Here is a 17,666-nt window from a genome sequence, read left to right as displayed (position 1 = left end):
ACTGAATTAAACAAGAAAGTTTAGCCTAAAGGCAGGGGGTTGAAGGAGTTGCACCCTGTTTCCTTACTGCATCTCTGTGCTGCCTGAAGCAATGAGTGCCTGCCTCTCTTCTCTAGGTGTGAGAGACAGAGTTCTCAATAGTATGTGAGCAGTGAGCGCTGTTATATTTTACATCAGCTTCCCCGAGAGGGAGAAAGGCAGCAAGCCACATGCTGAGACACCAAATGTTAAACATCCTGTGTGATTTAATCCTTTTTGGACATCCCAATCCTGCCATCTAGTGAATGGCCCATCAACTCCAAAATTTCAGGCAATGCTCCAGGCATCCAAAAGAAAAAGCCTTCTTTATCAAAGAACTCAAAAAGTAGAAGTGGAATGAACAGCATCCTGTGGATCAGATGAAGTTAAGTTTCTTTTCCTTCTAGGCTGGAACTCTTTCTTGCCCCCTGTGTACACCCTCTCTCTGCCTACTGGGGTGGTATTTAAGAATGACAGGAAAAATAATAAAGAAGGCAAAAGCACAAAAGGAACTGGGGGGTTGCTGGAGTTTTGCAGTAAGCTTCATCCATGAATCTTAGTTATGATTTTATTTCTACAGTTCGTGGGTTATACAGCTGAAAGACCCTATCAGTAAAAAAATAAACAACAACCAAACCCACAAAACAGCCCTTAGAGCTCTTGCTTTTAAGTATTTATTTCACTAATTGTATAGTCTTCATATGTTATGTGTTTACAGATGGCATAATGTTTATTTAATTGCAACTTGCCCAGTGGAGCACTTGACACAAGGGCAGGTATTTGTATACAAATGATTACGGAGAACTGAACACTAGAAATTAGTATTAAAGGTCTTGCTGATGCTACAGTTTTAGGGAATTTTACACTACTTCTGAAAAATTAAGAAAGCTACAGTGAGGTGAAGGCTTTCAGGTATTGGCAGGCTTTGGTGAGACGATCAGCTCGTTGGCTGAGGTAGTCCCTATGTTTAGCAGCTTCACTGTCTTCCTGAAGGAATAGGCTTAACTTGTCTTTTTCTTGCAAAAGATGCAGTGTTGTGCTCTGTAAGGTATCCCCAAAGTCATGAAGGGCTGAAGACAGGATGATCAAAGGTATCTGATTGGAGAGGCGTTTAGTTGCTCCCTGCAAGACGGAGGGGAAAAGCATAAGAGAAGCTTCCCAAAAAGAAAACTAAAAAGAAGGGACTGTAGGTAATCTGATAAGAAGTGACAGCATGTTTTATAATGTTGTCTTGAGTTACTGTTCAAGAAGTAAGTGCTTCTAGGAACTAAAATATGTTTGTCCTTAGTCTCTTTTTGTGCCTAAAGATCCAAAAATTAAGAATTACAGCAATGGCTGCTGTTTGCTGTTGATTTTTTTTTTCTTTTTTTTCCCCCCTCAGCAAACTAAACACAAGGCAGGCTGTTTCCTGCTTGGCGATGCAGGTAAGTTATGTGGGGCAAAATAAACCTCAAAAATAGTGCTTGTGAACAATTGCTTATGTCAAACCTGTCTTCTCTGAACTCTATCAACCTGTTCTCGTACAGGAAATCAAACCGTGATTTTTCCCAAAGGTGTCAAATTCCCGTATGTGGATGGTACTTCTGACCTGGTTGTCCTTTTAAATTTAAGACAGCTTTAGGGCAAGCTTTAGTTACAAGTGAAAATGTCTTCAGCAACAGAGAGATTAGACTGTACTTACATTAGACTTATTGATATCTCAGTGAGATAATTTTCTGCTTAACCTGAAAATTTGTCAAGTTTTTAATGCAAGTTGAAATAGATTGACCTAGAAGAACATGTGGGACTCTTTCCCCAGAGACATCTGCAGGGCTTGGAGGATTAGCTGGTGATGAGAGGTTCAAAACCTTTCCAGTGCAGGGAGGGAGATGCCTCTAGCCCTCCCAGTGCCGGGTGAGCACTTATGTCTGAGTGACTGGCTGCAATGAAGAGGTGCAGTTTTCCTTTGGTGGCACCTGTGGCACTTGGAAATGGCAGTGGGAAGACCAGGTAGAGGCACATCTGACTTGTAGGTCCTGTGGAGTTCAGGCAGTTGGCTGTCAGAGCTGTCAAAGTGTTTCTGGCTTTAGATACCCCTGGAACTCAGTGTCTGCAAATCTTTTGAGTACAAAGATGGGAGAGAGCTGAAGCTGAAAAATATCTAAGAGTAGATGTTTAGGTATTTTTCTACTTTGCAGAGACTTAGTTAATAGCAAACAATTTGGCTGATTCAGCTAAAGTGCTTACTGGGCCTCTGTGTTCTCTACAAGCTACTTAACATGGTGACCTAGGTGCCCTAGATGGTTTATTTAAATGTTTTTTCTGGAGCCAAACTCTACCCACAATCTTAACAGACCTACCACAGGTTACACATCAAAGTGTATTTGGCTGTGCATACATCCCATTGAGATGGGATGCCCTGGCTCTTGTTGTTATTGAAAATGGCGCTGGGGGCATTTATGAAAACCTGTAACTAGCATCTTAGACATCTGTGTTACAGCAGAGGGTGTATAGCAAGGCAGGAGTGAAGAGCTTATGCAGTTCAGCCTTTGCCTCTTGTTCTCTGAAAGCTGATGGTTTTCTCTCCATCAGCCTGAGCAGCCTGAACATTTAATTGCAGGAATTTGTCAAAGTCTTCAGATTCAAGGTGAGCTATCTAGCTTCATGCATATTGAATATTGAACGTGTTGCTTTCTGAGGGAGTTTTAAAAAAAAAGATAAAAAGCAAATCCTGATGCTGGGTGTTTGCTTTGCTCTCTTTCTTTAACATGAGCCTTTGTTATAGCATTCCATTTGTCTTTGGAGACTTAACCTCCATGGAGCTATCTGCAATACAGCATATGGATTCTGATCTCCACAGAGAGCTCAATCCATTTTAACTTTTTGTTACCTCTCCTGCTGCATCAGGGGTCCGACTGCAAGCCACTGGCACCACTTTCTGCTGGCACTAGGAATATGCAGAGAGGCTTGAAGCTGAACTGAGCTCTCAGATGCTTTGCCAAATGCTGAAGTACTGTACAGAATGTTGCTAAACTTGTGGAAATTAGTACTATTTGAAAACCATGATGTGAACTTGCCATGGGGAAAGCAATCCTAACACTGTTGCTTCCTTTGGTGGGGAGGAGGGCTTGCCACCCATCAAATACCAGTAACTTCTAATTATAAGAGCTCTCCCTCATCCTACCCTGTCCCCCATGCTGGTAAATGATTGTTCTTTCTTCCCCCTGACACTTGTCCCCGTAGGAAAGCCAAGAGGTGAGCACCTGAGTGGTGCAGGGCTGTGCAGGCAGCAGGGAGCCACCTCCCTTCTCCATGAAAGGCTGGAGGAGTGTGAGGACTCACTTGCTGATGCTGTATTTCCTGAGCAAGGGGCAGCCACAGCAGGGAGCCATGACAAACTGGAAAGTAAAAAGTGTTTTATGAGCAAGCTATCACTGAGACAGCCTGCAGCCTTTTCTAATCACCATATCCTGTGTTGTCCAACTGCTTCTCTCCAGTGACTGTGGTGACACCATCAGACCAGCTTTACCCCTGCATGTTTGCCACTGGGCAGGAGCTCTGCATGTGTACCTGGATGAGACACTTACATCCTCTGGCTACATATTCCCTGCATGGTAGTAGTAGTGCATGAAAGACTCATATTGATACCAATATTGACTCATACTGGTATCTGGATGAGGGGTATATGCTACTGTGTTGCAGTCTGTAAACTCACATTGAAATAGGCCTTTGTGCGAGACATCATTTCCTGGACAAAGTCTGGCACTTGGTTCAAAACAGGCTCAAGCTTCACCTCTTTCCCAGTGGCACCTTTGGTAGCATTTTCTGCCTTACTGCTGTTTAAATTGGAAATGTAAAGGTCATCCTGGCAGTATACAATTTTCTCAATTTTAAACTGGGTCCGGATAAGTCTTTCAGCCTCCACTTCTTGTTTCTCTTTAATGGCTTCAATTCTGGCCTAGGAGAGACAAGAAAGAACAAGTTCTCAGACATTTACTTCCTTTGCGAAGGCTCCAGTGCTTAGCAGTGTCCCCAGGAAACAGCAAGGTGGGCACAACATTCAGCACTGTCTAATCCCAGGCTGGCTCTTGGGAATATAATATAATACTTTAGGTTCCAGTTCCTCTGTTACAAAAGAGCAGGAAAATGTGTCAGTTTTGTCTCCTTAAACACCAGAGGAATCAGTCAAAAACTCGTGCTTGGACCTCAAAAGAAAATACATTGTTGATGGGAACTAGCAGCAAAGGAAACCCATGAGTTCAGCCTGACTTCAGTTTTTGCATGCATTTTGTTTGTGTCTCCCTTTTGGAGTAGGCAGTGATAGCAGCCACGGATGTAAACTCCATTGCCCCCCTTGCCCTTCTGAAAAACTTCAGCGTCTTCTCATGTGTTGTCAGCAAGCCAACCTTGTCTGTCACCCCACTGATGTTTTCTGGCTTTTTTGATACTTCTACTTAGAAGTCTGTGGGGGCAGCAAAGTTCCCTCAGTCACCCTCAAATTCTTTTAAAGTGCATCCCTAAGATATTTAGCATCCCTAAGGAAGAAACCTGCCGTTTTTTCTCATCTTCACTGCCTACCAGAATTTCCTCACTCTTCATCCTTCTCATTGTATTATGCCTAAAGACCCTCCTTAATCATCACCTCTCTGTGTGTTGGAAATAGCTTATTTGCTTGCTGCCTGATTGGCCTGAAAAGCTCAATAGGGTTTGGCTATGCATGTCAACTAGCAAACCATCCATTTCACTCACATTTGCCTTTGAATTTCCTTCTTAAGCAAGCACCCTGTGAGTGGACTCTGCTTCCTGGCTGTCCAGCATTGCTTCTCATCTCTTCTCAGAACTCTTTCTGAGAAAAGGCCTTCTACAGCATCCATGTGATTTAACCCCATCCCAAAATATACAGTCCCCCGAACTGTGAAGTCATCTTCTAACTTAGAGCTGAATTAATTTTTGCTTGTCTGATGCTTCTCCCTTTTATCAAAGATGAAAACACTGCCTAACACACTGGCTTGCCTTTCGGAGACAGAAAAAGCCCTGTTCAGCACTCTGAGGCCACCTGCCAGACTACAAATCATTGCAGAATTTCAATTTGAAATTAATTATAAACACTTAAAGGCAGCCATACTAGGTTTTCTTTGCATTGTGTTGTATGCATCAAGAAAGTGACCAGAATGAATGAGGAATATGTTTCACATCTTCCCAAAGTTGTACTGAAAGGCAAAATGTTCTTTCATTAGTGTCATTATAAACATGATGTAATTTTCAAGCTCTTCCTTATTTTATAAAAAATATAAGCCTGCAAGAAATTTCATTTTTGCAAAAGGGAAATGCAATGGGATAGGTACTGTAAGCATGGCTGTATCTACAAATTCCATTATGTCTTGCTCTTGTCTTATCTCATCTCAGTGCCTTACCTTAATAGCTCTGTATAGAATTTGAAAATTAGCAAAATGCCTTTTAGTGAGTGCCAGTAAGTGCTCTTCAACCAGTCCTAAGGGAAGAACAGACAGACAAAATAGAGTCAGATAAGCAAGTGAGGTTTTTAAGCTGTTGTTAATATGCGAGTTGGGAAAACTACAAATTTTATGTATTCATCCAGAGATAGCTGAGCAGCTACACCGATGCACTGTGCCTCTATGACCAATATAAACAAGTAGGAATTGAGATTTCTAGGTCAAAGACTGTGAATCATTCAAGAACTCTGTAACTCAGTAACACCTGAGAGAGCGAATATTTTTGAGATTCCTTTGCTAAAGCAATATCTGTGCTTACAGCTGTGTCTGACCAGACCATCTGACCAGATGTGCCATCACTTGGCCACATAAGCACATCTGCATCTCACCCCCCAGGAAGAGGACCTGGTGCATATGGTACAGAGCACCAAGCCTGGCATAGCTGCTGTAGAAGCTGTTTAAGACAAACACAAGAGAGATGGGATCAAGGCATACTTTTTTCTCAGGTGCTTTTTACTGGATGAACTATGTACCCCTTCTCCCAGCCCCAGAAGTCACTGTATACATACAATATCATGTAACAAAATGTCAAAGATCATTGGTTTGTGAAAGTCACTTCCTGGAGTACCAAGTGCCTTGGCTGGCACCAAGTACTTGTACCATACCATTCCCTTACTTCTTTATTTAGTAGTTACTTTCTAACAGCTTTGCACCAGACACTGGGAGAGGTATTACTATATGCTGGACACCACTTGTCAAGACTGGAGGCTCTAGAGAAGAAGCAAGTCCCCAGGTTGACTCAGGTTCCCTTCCTCCTGCAGTATGCAGGCTGGACCTCTGGCTCCAGCAGTTGAGAATGTTGGCTTATCCTGGAAAAATATGTCAGGCACATGAGTTTCTCCCACATGACAGCCTCATGTGGCCTGTGAGACATACCAAAGACATGGTTCATTATCTCAATGGCTGGCTCCTCCAGTTCTGTCATTTGCTCTCTTACAATGTCCTCAAATAGCCTGTGGTTGGAGAAGCCTGGGAACTCCCGTCCACGACACTGGTCTTCGTATTTCACCAGTTTACTAGGTACAATTTTCATAACTGTAATATTAAAATAACATTGCTTTACTCCTACATAATTTATATGTTTCAAATTTAAGAAGCAAGTCTATTTCTTTTTGAAATGCTCTTCTTGAGAAGAACAACTACCAAGATTATTTTTTGAGCAAAACCATTTCTACACAATTGAGCTAACACACATTATTGCTCGTGAATGAACCATCTCTCACACTGGATCAAGCCAGAAAGCAACCCAGATATTATGATGGGGCTCAGAAATATTGTTTCTTTTTGGAATTGCTACCCTTACAGAAGTGGCCATTAGCAATCTGAATTTTAAAAATCCCAGAACAAAACAAACCCCCAGACTCGCTAAACAGGGTTATTCCAATGAATCTCATGCTGACCAGCTATTTTAATTTAAGATATCAGAGAATCATCAAGCAATTCTTTGTCATAGTCTTGATTTTATCACTTTGCAGGGAGAAGACAGACATCCACTGGTGTCTCCGCAATGACAGCATTTAATGCCAGATGGGTCTTTACTCCCCAAGGACCAAAGTGTAACCTGTCTAACACTACAATAGGTGAATGCTCCTAGTTTCTTGTTTTTCATTTTCTTGAAAACAGCCAATGGATGATGCTGTGTCTTGGTTTAAAAGTAAGGGAATGGAATCTCAGGTCAGCTACAAGTGATGGTTTTCTGCACTTACCCTTTGCATCACAGTGTCGGAGAATATCTCCCCATGCTCGAAACTCCCTGCGGATTTTTGCAAACAGTCTGATTTCATTTCCAACCACCTGTTCCTCTCCACGCATTGTCTGAGTGATGTCTTGATTAAACAGTTTGATCATCTGTAATGAATTAAAGAAGAAGCAGGCAATGCAGTGGAGTTTCATTTCTTCAGACTAACTTGCATATGTTAAGTAAAGCTGCAGTCATCTGATGTTAGAGACATGGTTTATTGAAAACATCCCTTACATCTTAGCTCATGCTGTCATTATTTTTGTTTGTTTTGTTTTTTTTAACAGCACAGTTAGAGAAGAATAAACTTGATACTTGTTTTGTTTTGTACTCTTTTCCTGTGGATTCATTGAATTAAATGATAGTTGACCACACTTGTATGAAGTCTTTGAAGGCTGAGGAACTTTCATTAGCACCTCTGCTGGCCTGCAGTTTTCCCTCCGAGATGCTTGATTTTGACCAATTGACTGAGTAGTTCAGTTCTCTAGTCACATAAAGACAGGAAAGAATTGCTAGGAGGGTTCACAAGCTCTTGTGGTCCATTATATTCGTAGGTATGATATATTCCTGACAGAAGTTTGTCTGTGTTACTCTCAAAACACTTCAGTAACAAATACGTCAAGCTTACTGATGGTCCAGGCTGATGGTTTGCTAACTTTAGGTACTGTCTTTTTCTCCCTGCTCTGATCTGTGACAAAGCCAGAATCAATACTTACATCTGCAAGGAAAATCAGCTGTTCAGATTCTGTTCTGGGGGTGCTTCTTCGGTACTTCTGTAGATCCTGTAGTGTTTTTTGGAGCACCTCACGTAGTTGGCTCTCTAATGCTGGCAATATTTTCTGTGAGGGAGGCAGAAAAGAAGAACCTTTAGGTAGGTTGAAGATGCCTCTTTTTGGAAGGAAAATAAAATCCCTCTAAGAATGACCTACAGCTGCACACTCTCTTTGCTGGTCTAGGGCATTTAAGTGCTTGCTGTCCTTGCACCCCACATATGATAGTGGGAATGCATGGAAATGGAAATACAGCCTTCACTGAGAGAAGGCAGGGCGCTAGGATCTTTTTGCAGGAGAAATCAGGCTGGACCTCACTGCAAGGCAGGCAGAGAAGCTGCAGTCTACGGCAACTTTTCACTTACAGTGAGCCAAAGACTATGTCCTTATGGGCTGTGCTTGGAAGGTGCTGATGCAGAGAATGTACTGACCCCTATCTTCCTGGCAGGTACCTGGCTGAACGTGGCTGTTTAGTTGCTTGTTTTTATGTGAAGTTAAATACATTAATTTTCTTTTTGTCCTTTAGGACTGAATTTAGATGTTCCGTGTATTTTAGTATTTTCCCTTAATGAAATAAGATATATTACTTACATATATATATTTAAAACCCTGTATTTAGTATATTAACCCATTATGTAATAAAGCAATTAGATCTTCAGATTTTGAAGATTTTTTCAGACAAATAGGATATATTCTGTTTTAGTAAGCTAATCGCAGTAACTTGTGACACATCTGGTCAGCACTCTTCACAAACAAAAATAAATATCTTGGTTTCCACTGAAAAGGTAGGAGTTATGAGTCCCAAGTAGATGAAATTATTCACCTATTGTCAATCCTCAGCTTAAAGGCAAATCTGAGGACAGAGTATGGGTTTCTTTACCTCTTAATTTGTTGCAGGATTGAAGGACAATTAGGTACTATCTATGCTTATAAAGATGCAGTCCAGTTGCAATCAATTGCAATCCAAGGCTGAACGGCTGAACTTCTTTCTAGAGACTGACTTATCCAAACATCTAAGTATGGCCCCTTCGGTACTTACAGTAATACATCTCAGAAGTTCATTCATGAGCTTCTCTGCCAGATAAGGGATAGTAGCCTTTCTTTCTTCCATAAAAATTCTGCAAAAGAAAAGGAGAAGGTGATTTTGGACAGACCATATGTGCAGTAGACCAAGCAGGCAGCACTTAAGCTCTGCTCTGTTTTCACTAGTTCTATTACACAAAGGAAGGGCTCTCTGAAGGGTACCACTACAGATGCAGCAGCAGCCCAGAACTCTGGGCACCATGGTTACCATGCAAGAATTGATTGACAGCTACTGCTACTGGCTAAGCAAAAGCAAACAGAGAAGAATCTGAAAACAGCAAACTCTAACAGCAGATTAATGTGCTGCTGTATCATTTCTGTATGTGTGAAATACATTGATTCAAAACTCTTTTCACCTGCCATTCTCCATTTTTATGCTTGATTACTGATGAGTCATGTTCTGGGGAGAGATGTGCCTTCAGCACAGGCAGCATCCTTTCTCATGCTGAGCTTCCCTGTGTTTTCCAGTGAATAGAAATATGTAAGTGTTTTCATTGAAGTGCTTAGATGCCTAACTTGAATTCTTTGGGACTAATCGGAAGTTCATTGCACTTCTCCGAGGGTTAAGGAGCGTTCTATATCAAACTTGCATCTAAAACATATTTGAAAAGTTTGTTTGACATGTAAATTTCTTCTGGCTTACTGAAATGCAACACCACTTCGGCAATAAAAAAATCGCAAGTATAATTAATACGGGTTTGTAGCCCTAATATCAAGTCAACAGGAAACTTCAAAGTGACTTTATTTTGTTTTCAAGTAGCTTCTTTACACGAGAAGTACCTGAAGTGTTTGTGGGTTTCAAAGAATATTCTCTCCTGCTCTATTGCAATGGCCAAGGCCTGTTTGTTGAAGACATCCTGCTGCCCACGACACTTCACAATCATGTAACCTTTTTTAAGGGGGATGACCCGGTTCTGTATTATGTTAATGACAGACTCCTCTGCTCCTCTGTCCACCAGGTCGGGCTTTGTGAGGACCCCTGTGAAGTTACCCAAAGAGAAAATTAGTTGAGCATTGAAGTTAAAGGTGGGAGAGGTGCTGGTGCTGGTGGGGGTAGGACACCCCACCACCAGTGCAGGAACACGATGCTTTATATAAAGCAATTTCATTTTGTTTTCTCCTAAAAGCCTCTTAGCTCCTGAGCTTTGCATTGTAAAACTTGCTCTACAGTTGGCCTCTCACCATGTCTTTTGTCTTGTAAACCCTTTTTTAACATGCAACAGCAAAGCTTTCCCACCACTAACCATGAGTTCTTCAATTTACTACTATTCATAGCATGAATGCCAGCAAGACTCGGAAATTGGAGATTCTTAGAGCTACTAGATGATCTCAAGCTTTGTAAATAATTTATTTAGGATGTTTTATTTTTTTCCCAAGATCTGGTGTAGAATATAGATCATCAGGCCTACGTGGCAAAAAGAGATTTGCACTTCTCTTCAACCTGTAGCTTAAAAATTGCCTTACCTAGTGTCCTTTCTCCACTGGGGTCCACCTCTTGAGCCATCTTCAATGCTTCTGTTGTTGCAATATCCACATTACATGGCACCACTACCAAATTGAGTGTGTCTTTGGCGCCAATAATTTTTTTAAGTAGCATTTTTATCTGCAATGCAATACAGCAGTAGTGAAGTTCAGTGAAATCAGAGGCTTGAATGTAGGATAAAACCACTTTTAGCAATACAAGCCACTGTCTGATATCATTAAATGTCACAGGACAGTATTACGTTCTAAAGGATGGCATGGAAATGAGTCAGCAAAAGAATGCCTCGTATTTTTTAATGTCAAGATTAATCCAAATGTCTCTCATAAATGACCCCAAACTGTTGTTACACCTGTTCTGAAAGCTATGTAAAGTTTAACCTCTCATGCATATAATTTTTCATTAAATAATATTAAAGGTATTGTTTTGTAAATGATAACATAAAAAACAAGTTCTGACATCTATGTACAGATTTACAGAAAAAAAGCAAGCTAGAGTATGCTGATAAATCCACAGATTTGTATCTCTGATTGCAGAGCAAATGTCTTTGGCTTATATTTCAGTGAATTTCAGAGTATTTGTGAAAAAACCCAACAATTTGCACATGACATCCACTTGGCATTGTTTCTGTGTTTCAAAGTCAAACTAAAAGAATTTCTCATAGTTTGTGTTGCATTGTGAAAGGTTCACACAGCTCTGTTGTGCCTATACTAAAGTAAGTTGACTCTTTTTCTCCTAAGTTTTAGCAAAGGTGCCTCTCTACTTCCTTCCCAATATAATTTCCAACATAGCACAATGCTATAGACCCCATCTCTGGAGCATAACAGGCAGCTGGGGACAACGGAAGTGTGGGGATCATGTCACACCTCTTGCTTTCTTCTGAATACAACAGAAAGGATACTATCTATGCGTGAAATTAAATTAGTCCTCTCCCAGAAAGTAAATCCCTGACAATCCAATCTTACCTCATTTTCGTTGATACATCTAGTTTAGTTTGGGTTACTCTTACTCCAAGTACCTATCAGAAGGAATTTTTAGGGAAAGCAATACACACAGCTCCTGTGCATCACCCTCAGAGCTGGCCTTGTCCAAATAGAGTTTTATTTTAATTCCCCAGCATTTCTTTTAGAAGCAGGCAGAGGAAAGTAGAGATGCCCTCTCCTTTAATGCTCACTTCAAAAAAGGTCTGTTGGGATCCCCTAAGGGATGGGTTAAAAATGAGGTGGGAATGATTCTGATGTGTGCTGTAGTAAGGGTTGAGAAAGCAATGAACCTCTAAGAGGACCAATTTCCTGCCTTCCTCCAGAAGAGCTTATAAATCAGATCTATTCAGCTTTGCCAAACACATCTACAGAACTGGTAAAAGAGAACTGATCTTAGGATGTATTTATCTTCCAAACTGTGATCTAGCCAAGGGACACAGGGCCAGCAGTGTTCAGGGTGCATACAGCTGGGTTATTCCATGTTGCCAAAGGTAAGCTGTGTCAAGGCAGCTGAGGTGGATCCTTCATAGCTAGCATGAGCAGCAATCTCTTACTCAACAGGGCAGACAGGAGATCCTGGGCCTTACTGTTCCTAGTGGCGATTCTTTGCCTGAAAAATAGGCCTATTTGTTAGCATAGCTCTGTTGCTGGCTCAGAAGCCCAGCATAATAACTCCAGCATCCAACAGCAAAGGCTTGCATGTGAGGTAGGTTACAGAAGTGACCCAGTGCACAGGTTGGCATATGAGACTGAATTTTACCTGTTCCCCAATGTCTTTTAGCTGATTCCCCATGGCAGCTCTGGGAATTCCAGGAAGATCAATTAGTGTCAGATCTGAGGCATCTGGGGACCAAATATCTAGGGAAATTAATTCTCCACTAATGGCACCTCTAGTGCCAGCCACTGCATCCTGGGCTGCGAGGAAAAAAGAGCAAGGCAGTGAATAAAAGTTTCAAACAATACATTAAAGTGAAGATGAATGCAATGACTTTTCAAAGTACCTATTACCATCTAAGGTTCTTTTAGGTTTGGCTTTTTTTCAGATCCAGCCATGCACATTAATCAACTTATGAAAAAATTTAGGGCAATTATGCAATATGTGAATAAGGTAGAGGCCTTTTGGAATGTGAACTGTAATATTTTACAGAGCATATACTTATGAACTTATGCAGACAAAATACGTAAAAATAAACCACAATGAAAATGATCGTATAAAATACTGGTCGAGTGTAGAAATGCTTCCTCACCATCAGGACACTTTGTAAGTATTGAATAATCTTTGGCTGCCTTGAAAGAGAAATAGGTGTTATTCTATATTCTTCATATTTTGATAGAGAGGTGGAATGATCAAATAATTTGTCGCAAACCTTATCAGGCAGTAACAGTTCAGAGAAGCAAGGAAACCCCATCATCATTCTCATGAGAGATTTTCAGTTCTGTAATTAGGTTAATCAATTCATACCACTTGTCTTGTCATTTCTGGAAGGATGTATTGAAAATATCCAAATAATGAGTTGAAAATCTAATGAAAACCCATTAGGACAAATAACAATATACAGAGCTGTGCTTATCGAAGAAATAGCAACAATCCAATTTTAATGTTTAGAATGCTTAACTGCCCATCGGGTAAGAAAAACATGGCCTGAAATACCATAAAAAGCAAAGCTGTGGCGTGGGAAGGTCATATTGAGGCTGTGATCACACTAGCTGTCAGAAGCTCTATATGCCCTCCACTCTGCTTTCTTGCAGTTTTCTCCAGAAGCTTAAGATTTCCAGCCATATACTCCTCAAGCATTCTCTGAACTTCTGAGTTGAGGACAGGAACCATTGAGGGTTGTTTACAATTTGACAGAAAGCATCCCCAAACTGAGCATACAGCATCCAGCTGAGGACACAGCTTGAGGTTTTATGGAATATCATGGGTCATATTCAGTGCTGATGCAGTAAGTAGTGCAACTCTTGAGAGAGCCATATCATGCTATCCCACTTTCTTCTGCTCTGAATTCTTGGTGTTACAGCTACAATCACTAAGTGAGTCTAGGGGCTGCTGCTCAGCCTAAGAAAAGGGGAGAAAGGATTCAGAGGTTATTGAGCAAGACAAATCAGAGAGCAATACATTACAGCTCACCTTCTCTTACTGCTCTCTCCACCTCAGAGGCATTCTGGAGCTCTGTGCTGATGTTGCGGTAAGAAATCTTCCCTTTCCATGCCTGAGTGGCAGCTGCTCTCTTCAGTTTAAGTTCCAAGGGACATCGAGTAACAACGCCTGCAGCAGTTCCAGAGACAGAGAGAGCTCTCAGCAGTGGCTCTGCATGATACACAGCCATGTGCTGCATAGCATAAGCAGGGCTGCCTAATACTTAGCACAGGAACACAAATGTTCCAAGAGACATTGCCACAGGGATCTTGTCCTCCATCGCGACAGTGTCACTGGGACAGACATGGGTCTGTCCATCCATGTCTTGTTTTGCAGACAAGACAACCTAAGGTTGACCTTTAGGTTGGATATTAGAAAGAATTTGTTTACAGATAGGGTGATCAGGCATTGGAATGGGCTGCCCAGGGAAGTAGTGGATTCTCCCTCCCTGGAGATATTCAAAAAGAGACTGGATGTGGCACTCAGTGCCATGGTCTGGTAACTGCAGTGGTAGTGGATCAAGGGTTGGACTTGATGATCTCTGAGGTCCCTTCCAACCCAGCCAATTCTATGATTCTATGAATGTCATCCAGAGATTCACACCTCTCTGGATGAACTGATTCAGTGCTGCACCTACATTCTATGAAAACATTTTTCAAGTGTACTTTTCAAGTGCACTTTTCATCAAGTGTAGTCTGAAAGACTAGATGGTATTGTCAACTCATATTGAACTTACAATCATAGAATCATCAAGGCTGGAAAAGACCTTCAAGATCACAAAGTCCGACCACCAGCCTTATACCACTGTAACCACTAAACATGAAGTGCCACATCTACCCATTTTTTTAATACCCCCAGGGATGGTGACTCCACTACCTCCCTGGGCAGCCTGTTCCAATGCTTCACCACTCCTTCAGTGAAGAAATTTTTCCTAGTATCCAATCTGAACCTCCCCTGGTGCAGCTTCAACCCATCTTGTCCTATTGATAGTCACTAGGGAGAAGTGGCTGCTACACATCACTAACAACCTCCTTTCTGGTTGATATATATAGAGAGATAAAATGACCTCTCAGCCTCCACTTCTCCAGGCTGAGAAACTTCAGCTCCCTCAGCCTCCCCTCCTAAGACCTGTTCTCTAGACCCCTAAGCAGCATAGCTGCCATTCTCTACACTCTTTCCAGCACCTCAGTGGCCATCCTATACTGCAGCCCTCAACTAGTACATGTGTGTATGCACACAAACACACACATACAGCTGGAAAGGAAATCTTCTTGAGCTGCAAGGTCTTCCAACAATCTTCAGACATAAATAACATCCAAGGCACATGTTTGTAGGTAAAGATCTTTGTACATTTTTTTTGCCACAAAAGGTATCTGTATGAAAATCTTGATAAAAACCACAAGCCAGCCCCAAAAGCCCATTTTCAAATCTAGTTTTCTATGAGAAACTGATACTCTGCTGTGCTGCTCTTTGCTGGAAAATGCAGTGAGTCAACTGATGCTGCCTTTCAGTCTGTCCACAATCCGAGGCAAGTGCAACTAAACTTTTCTTACTCCTGATCTCCCAGAATATCTGCTGTGTTGGCATTTCCCTCCAATGCCCAACCTGAACATCCATTTCTTCTACTAAAACCAGAGCTGAGAAGGCCCTTGGAGTCTCTCCACTTAGATATAGTCTCAGTCATGGAATTATTCAGTCACAGAACAAGAAAAAAGGAAAAAAAAACAAACACAAAGAAACAAACAAAAAAACCCTTCCACCTCATCTAAGTCAATTTTGGGTGAAAACCTGAGAAAGTAAATTCTCACCATTGCCCCTAGGGAGAGCAACACCGGACAGGGCTTCTATGATGGAGCTTTTTCCAGAGCTCTGTTCTCCAATCACTGCAATTTTAGGCAAACTCAGGTCTTTTTCTATTCCAAGAGCTCTTAGGTTGTCAATGAGATCCATGCAGGGTCTGATCTTTTCTTCATATTGCTTGGCCAAGGTATGTTCTGCTGCCTGCTAGAGTTAAACTTACAATTAATTCTCCGTATTTTTGAAATAAGGTGTTTCAAAAACAAAAACCAAATGCTTTTAGGCATCTTCTCTAGCTCATCATTCTCTAGTAAACCTTATGTACTGGCATTAGACTCTAGTTCACATCACTGTGCATCCTTCCACCCCCATGTTATAAACAGGTGTCTGTAAATACAAAAAAAAAAATTTGAATCTGGCTGAATGACCATCCTTAGTGAAACTTTCTAAGCTATCCTGAGAAAGTAAAGGGTAAAAAGAGACTCCATTATTACATGTTCTTTGTTAATTTGTTTTTTTTTACTGACATTTTTTTCCACTCATCATGTGTTTGTAAATGAAGACTAGTCTCAGTAATAAGTAATAGAACAAAATAGGTTATTAAATCTTTGTTTTCAGGTTTGAAGATTTAGTTCTTGTATAGATGTCAAAAGCATTCTGGTGTAGCATCCTGTGGCTAATTTCTTTTAGATCATCATTTGCTTCATTTTAAGCATGAATATGAATGATTCTTTTTAAATTTCTGATTATAAAATTTGTTTTGTTTTGAAACACATGCCAGATATGAAAGCAGGCCCCCTTCATGAAAAGAAAACCAAATGATTTCCAGCTTTTTAGAAAACTGGTTCACCTCCTGTTGAATACACACAGATAAAGTCTACAAAGATCAGATTGGTCTCTTCTCCCCGTTCCTCCCTTCATGTTCCAGCCTCACTGCTGCATTTAGAAATACAGTTTTGAGAACAACAATGTTTTATGAACCCTAATGGGACAGACACACTCACACCTGATTTTCTGAAAAGAAAAATTTAAGTTTCCCACCATTACCTTTTTCCACAAAAGCCACCTCTGAAATGTCTATCAATCAATTGTAATCAAGCAGAGCACATTTTTCTTGTAAGATCAGAAGGACAGCACACATTACTGGAGGCAGGTATTTTAAAACATTATTGGTAACCCTTCCCTACTATCTTCACTAGGATGTTTACTAGCTAGTAAATCCTAACCATTCTCAAGGAACTTCATTAACTGTAATACAAATTTTTTTAAAAATCTGATTTCAATGTAGAATATTCAACACAGGTTATTATTAACCTTTCTTTGTGTTTCTGTTGAAGATAGCACAGCCGCAAATAAAAAACATCTCAGATTTTAGGATTTCTGTTCAACATTTGCCAATTATTACAATGAAACAGATACATGTTGCACATTAAATTGATTGCTAGGCTGCTGCCATTCTATTTTTTACACCTGCATGTTTTTTTATGCCTGAAGATTAATTGCAGGTACCTATTTTCTTAATTACACAAATGACTGCTTGGCCCTGACCCCAAAAGTACTCCTCTGCTTAGACCTAACAAGTATAGATACCCCAAGGAAACAAGGGAATTGATTCTGGGGCACAAAGTGAAAAACAGGTATAAGAATGGGGAGGATCCATGCCCACTTCTGATATCTGCATTACCTTATCCTGTCTTGTAGAATACTGTGCCTTCAGTTCCTTCTGCTCATAGTTAGGCTTTCTCCCAGTCATGTTCTCCAACACCAGAGGATCTCCATCTTCTAAGTCTACTGGGAGAGGTACAGCAAAAGCTTCCAAAGACTGATAGGAAGGTGATGTAAAAATACTTTTCTTCTGGGTAGGTTGACCTTTTGGCTTCACACGTTGGTTGTCCATAAGTGCCTCACTAAACAGTGATTACTGTCTGGTCCAGCCACTCTTTTTGTACAGCTTCTGAAATCAAACACAGGGCACCAAGTGACTAAGCTTGCAATAGTCATCATAGTAGGGAGGAATGAAACACCACTTTTATTTACCAATTCAAACCCTCAGAAAATACCAACTGCCACAAGTCTTTTCAAATCACTCAAAATTGCTCTCCGTAGTACTAACTCAAAACTCTTCTCCCTGCCTCTTTATCCTTTGTGTTTTCAAAAATAGAATCATA

General features: G+C 40.9%; 1 protein-coding gene across 1 annotated transcript; it reads right to left on the bottom strand.

Annotated features, from left to right (window-relative positions):
• Positions 1-906: 906 nt before the first annotated feature.
• LOC103531567 (interferon-induced GTP-binding protein Mx) lies at positions 907-17,395 on the bottom strand. The gene is made up of 13 exons (XM_030455916.1): positions 17,183-17,395; positions 15,510-15,705; positions 13,693-13,830; positions 12,325-12,479; positions 10,566-10,704; positions 9,882-10,080; positions 9,058-9,136; positions 7,965-8,087; positions 7,217-7,358; positions 6,387-6,545; positions 5,412-5,488; positions 3,713-3,955; positions 907-1,140 (listed from the first exon to the last, which is right to left on the bottom strand). The coding sequence occupies exons 1-13, from the start codon at positions 17,393-17,395 to the stop codon at positions 907-909; spliced, it is 2,097 nt and encodes a 698-aa protein (XP_030311776.1).
• Positions 17,396-17,666: the final 271 nt, after the last annotated feature.

This window comes from Calypte anna, chromosome 1 (genome assembly GCF_003957555.1).
Source record: "Calypte anna isolate BGI_N300 chromosome 1, bCalAnn1_v1.p, whole genome shotgun sequence".
Classification (NCBI taxonomy): domain Eukaryota; kingdom Metazoa; phylum Chordata; class Aves; order Apodiformes; family Trochilidae; genus Calypte; species Calypte anna.
The sequence above is the reverse complement of the archived record's forward strand: the minus strand, read 5'-3'. Positions and strand labels throughout refer to the sequence as shown.

Excerpts from the sequence above, each read along its gene's own strand:
- LOC103531567 (XM_030455916.1), bottom strand. The coding sequence starts at position 17,395 with ATGGACAACCAACGTGTGAAGCCAAAAGGTCAACCTACCCAGAAGAAA. Across the intron at positions 8,088-9,057 it reads AACTTCTGAGATGTATTACT|AAAATATTGCCAGCATTAGA; the intron begins GTAAGTACCGAA and ends CCTCCCTCACAG. Across the intron at positions 3,956-5,411 it reads TTCTATACAGAGCTATTAAG|GCCAGAATTGAAGCCATTAA; the intron begins GTAAGGCACTGA and ends TGTCTCTCCTAG.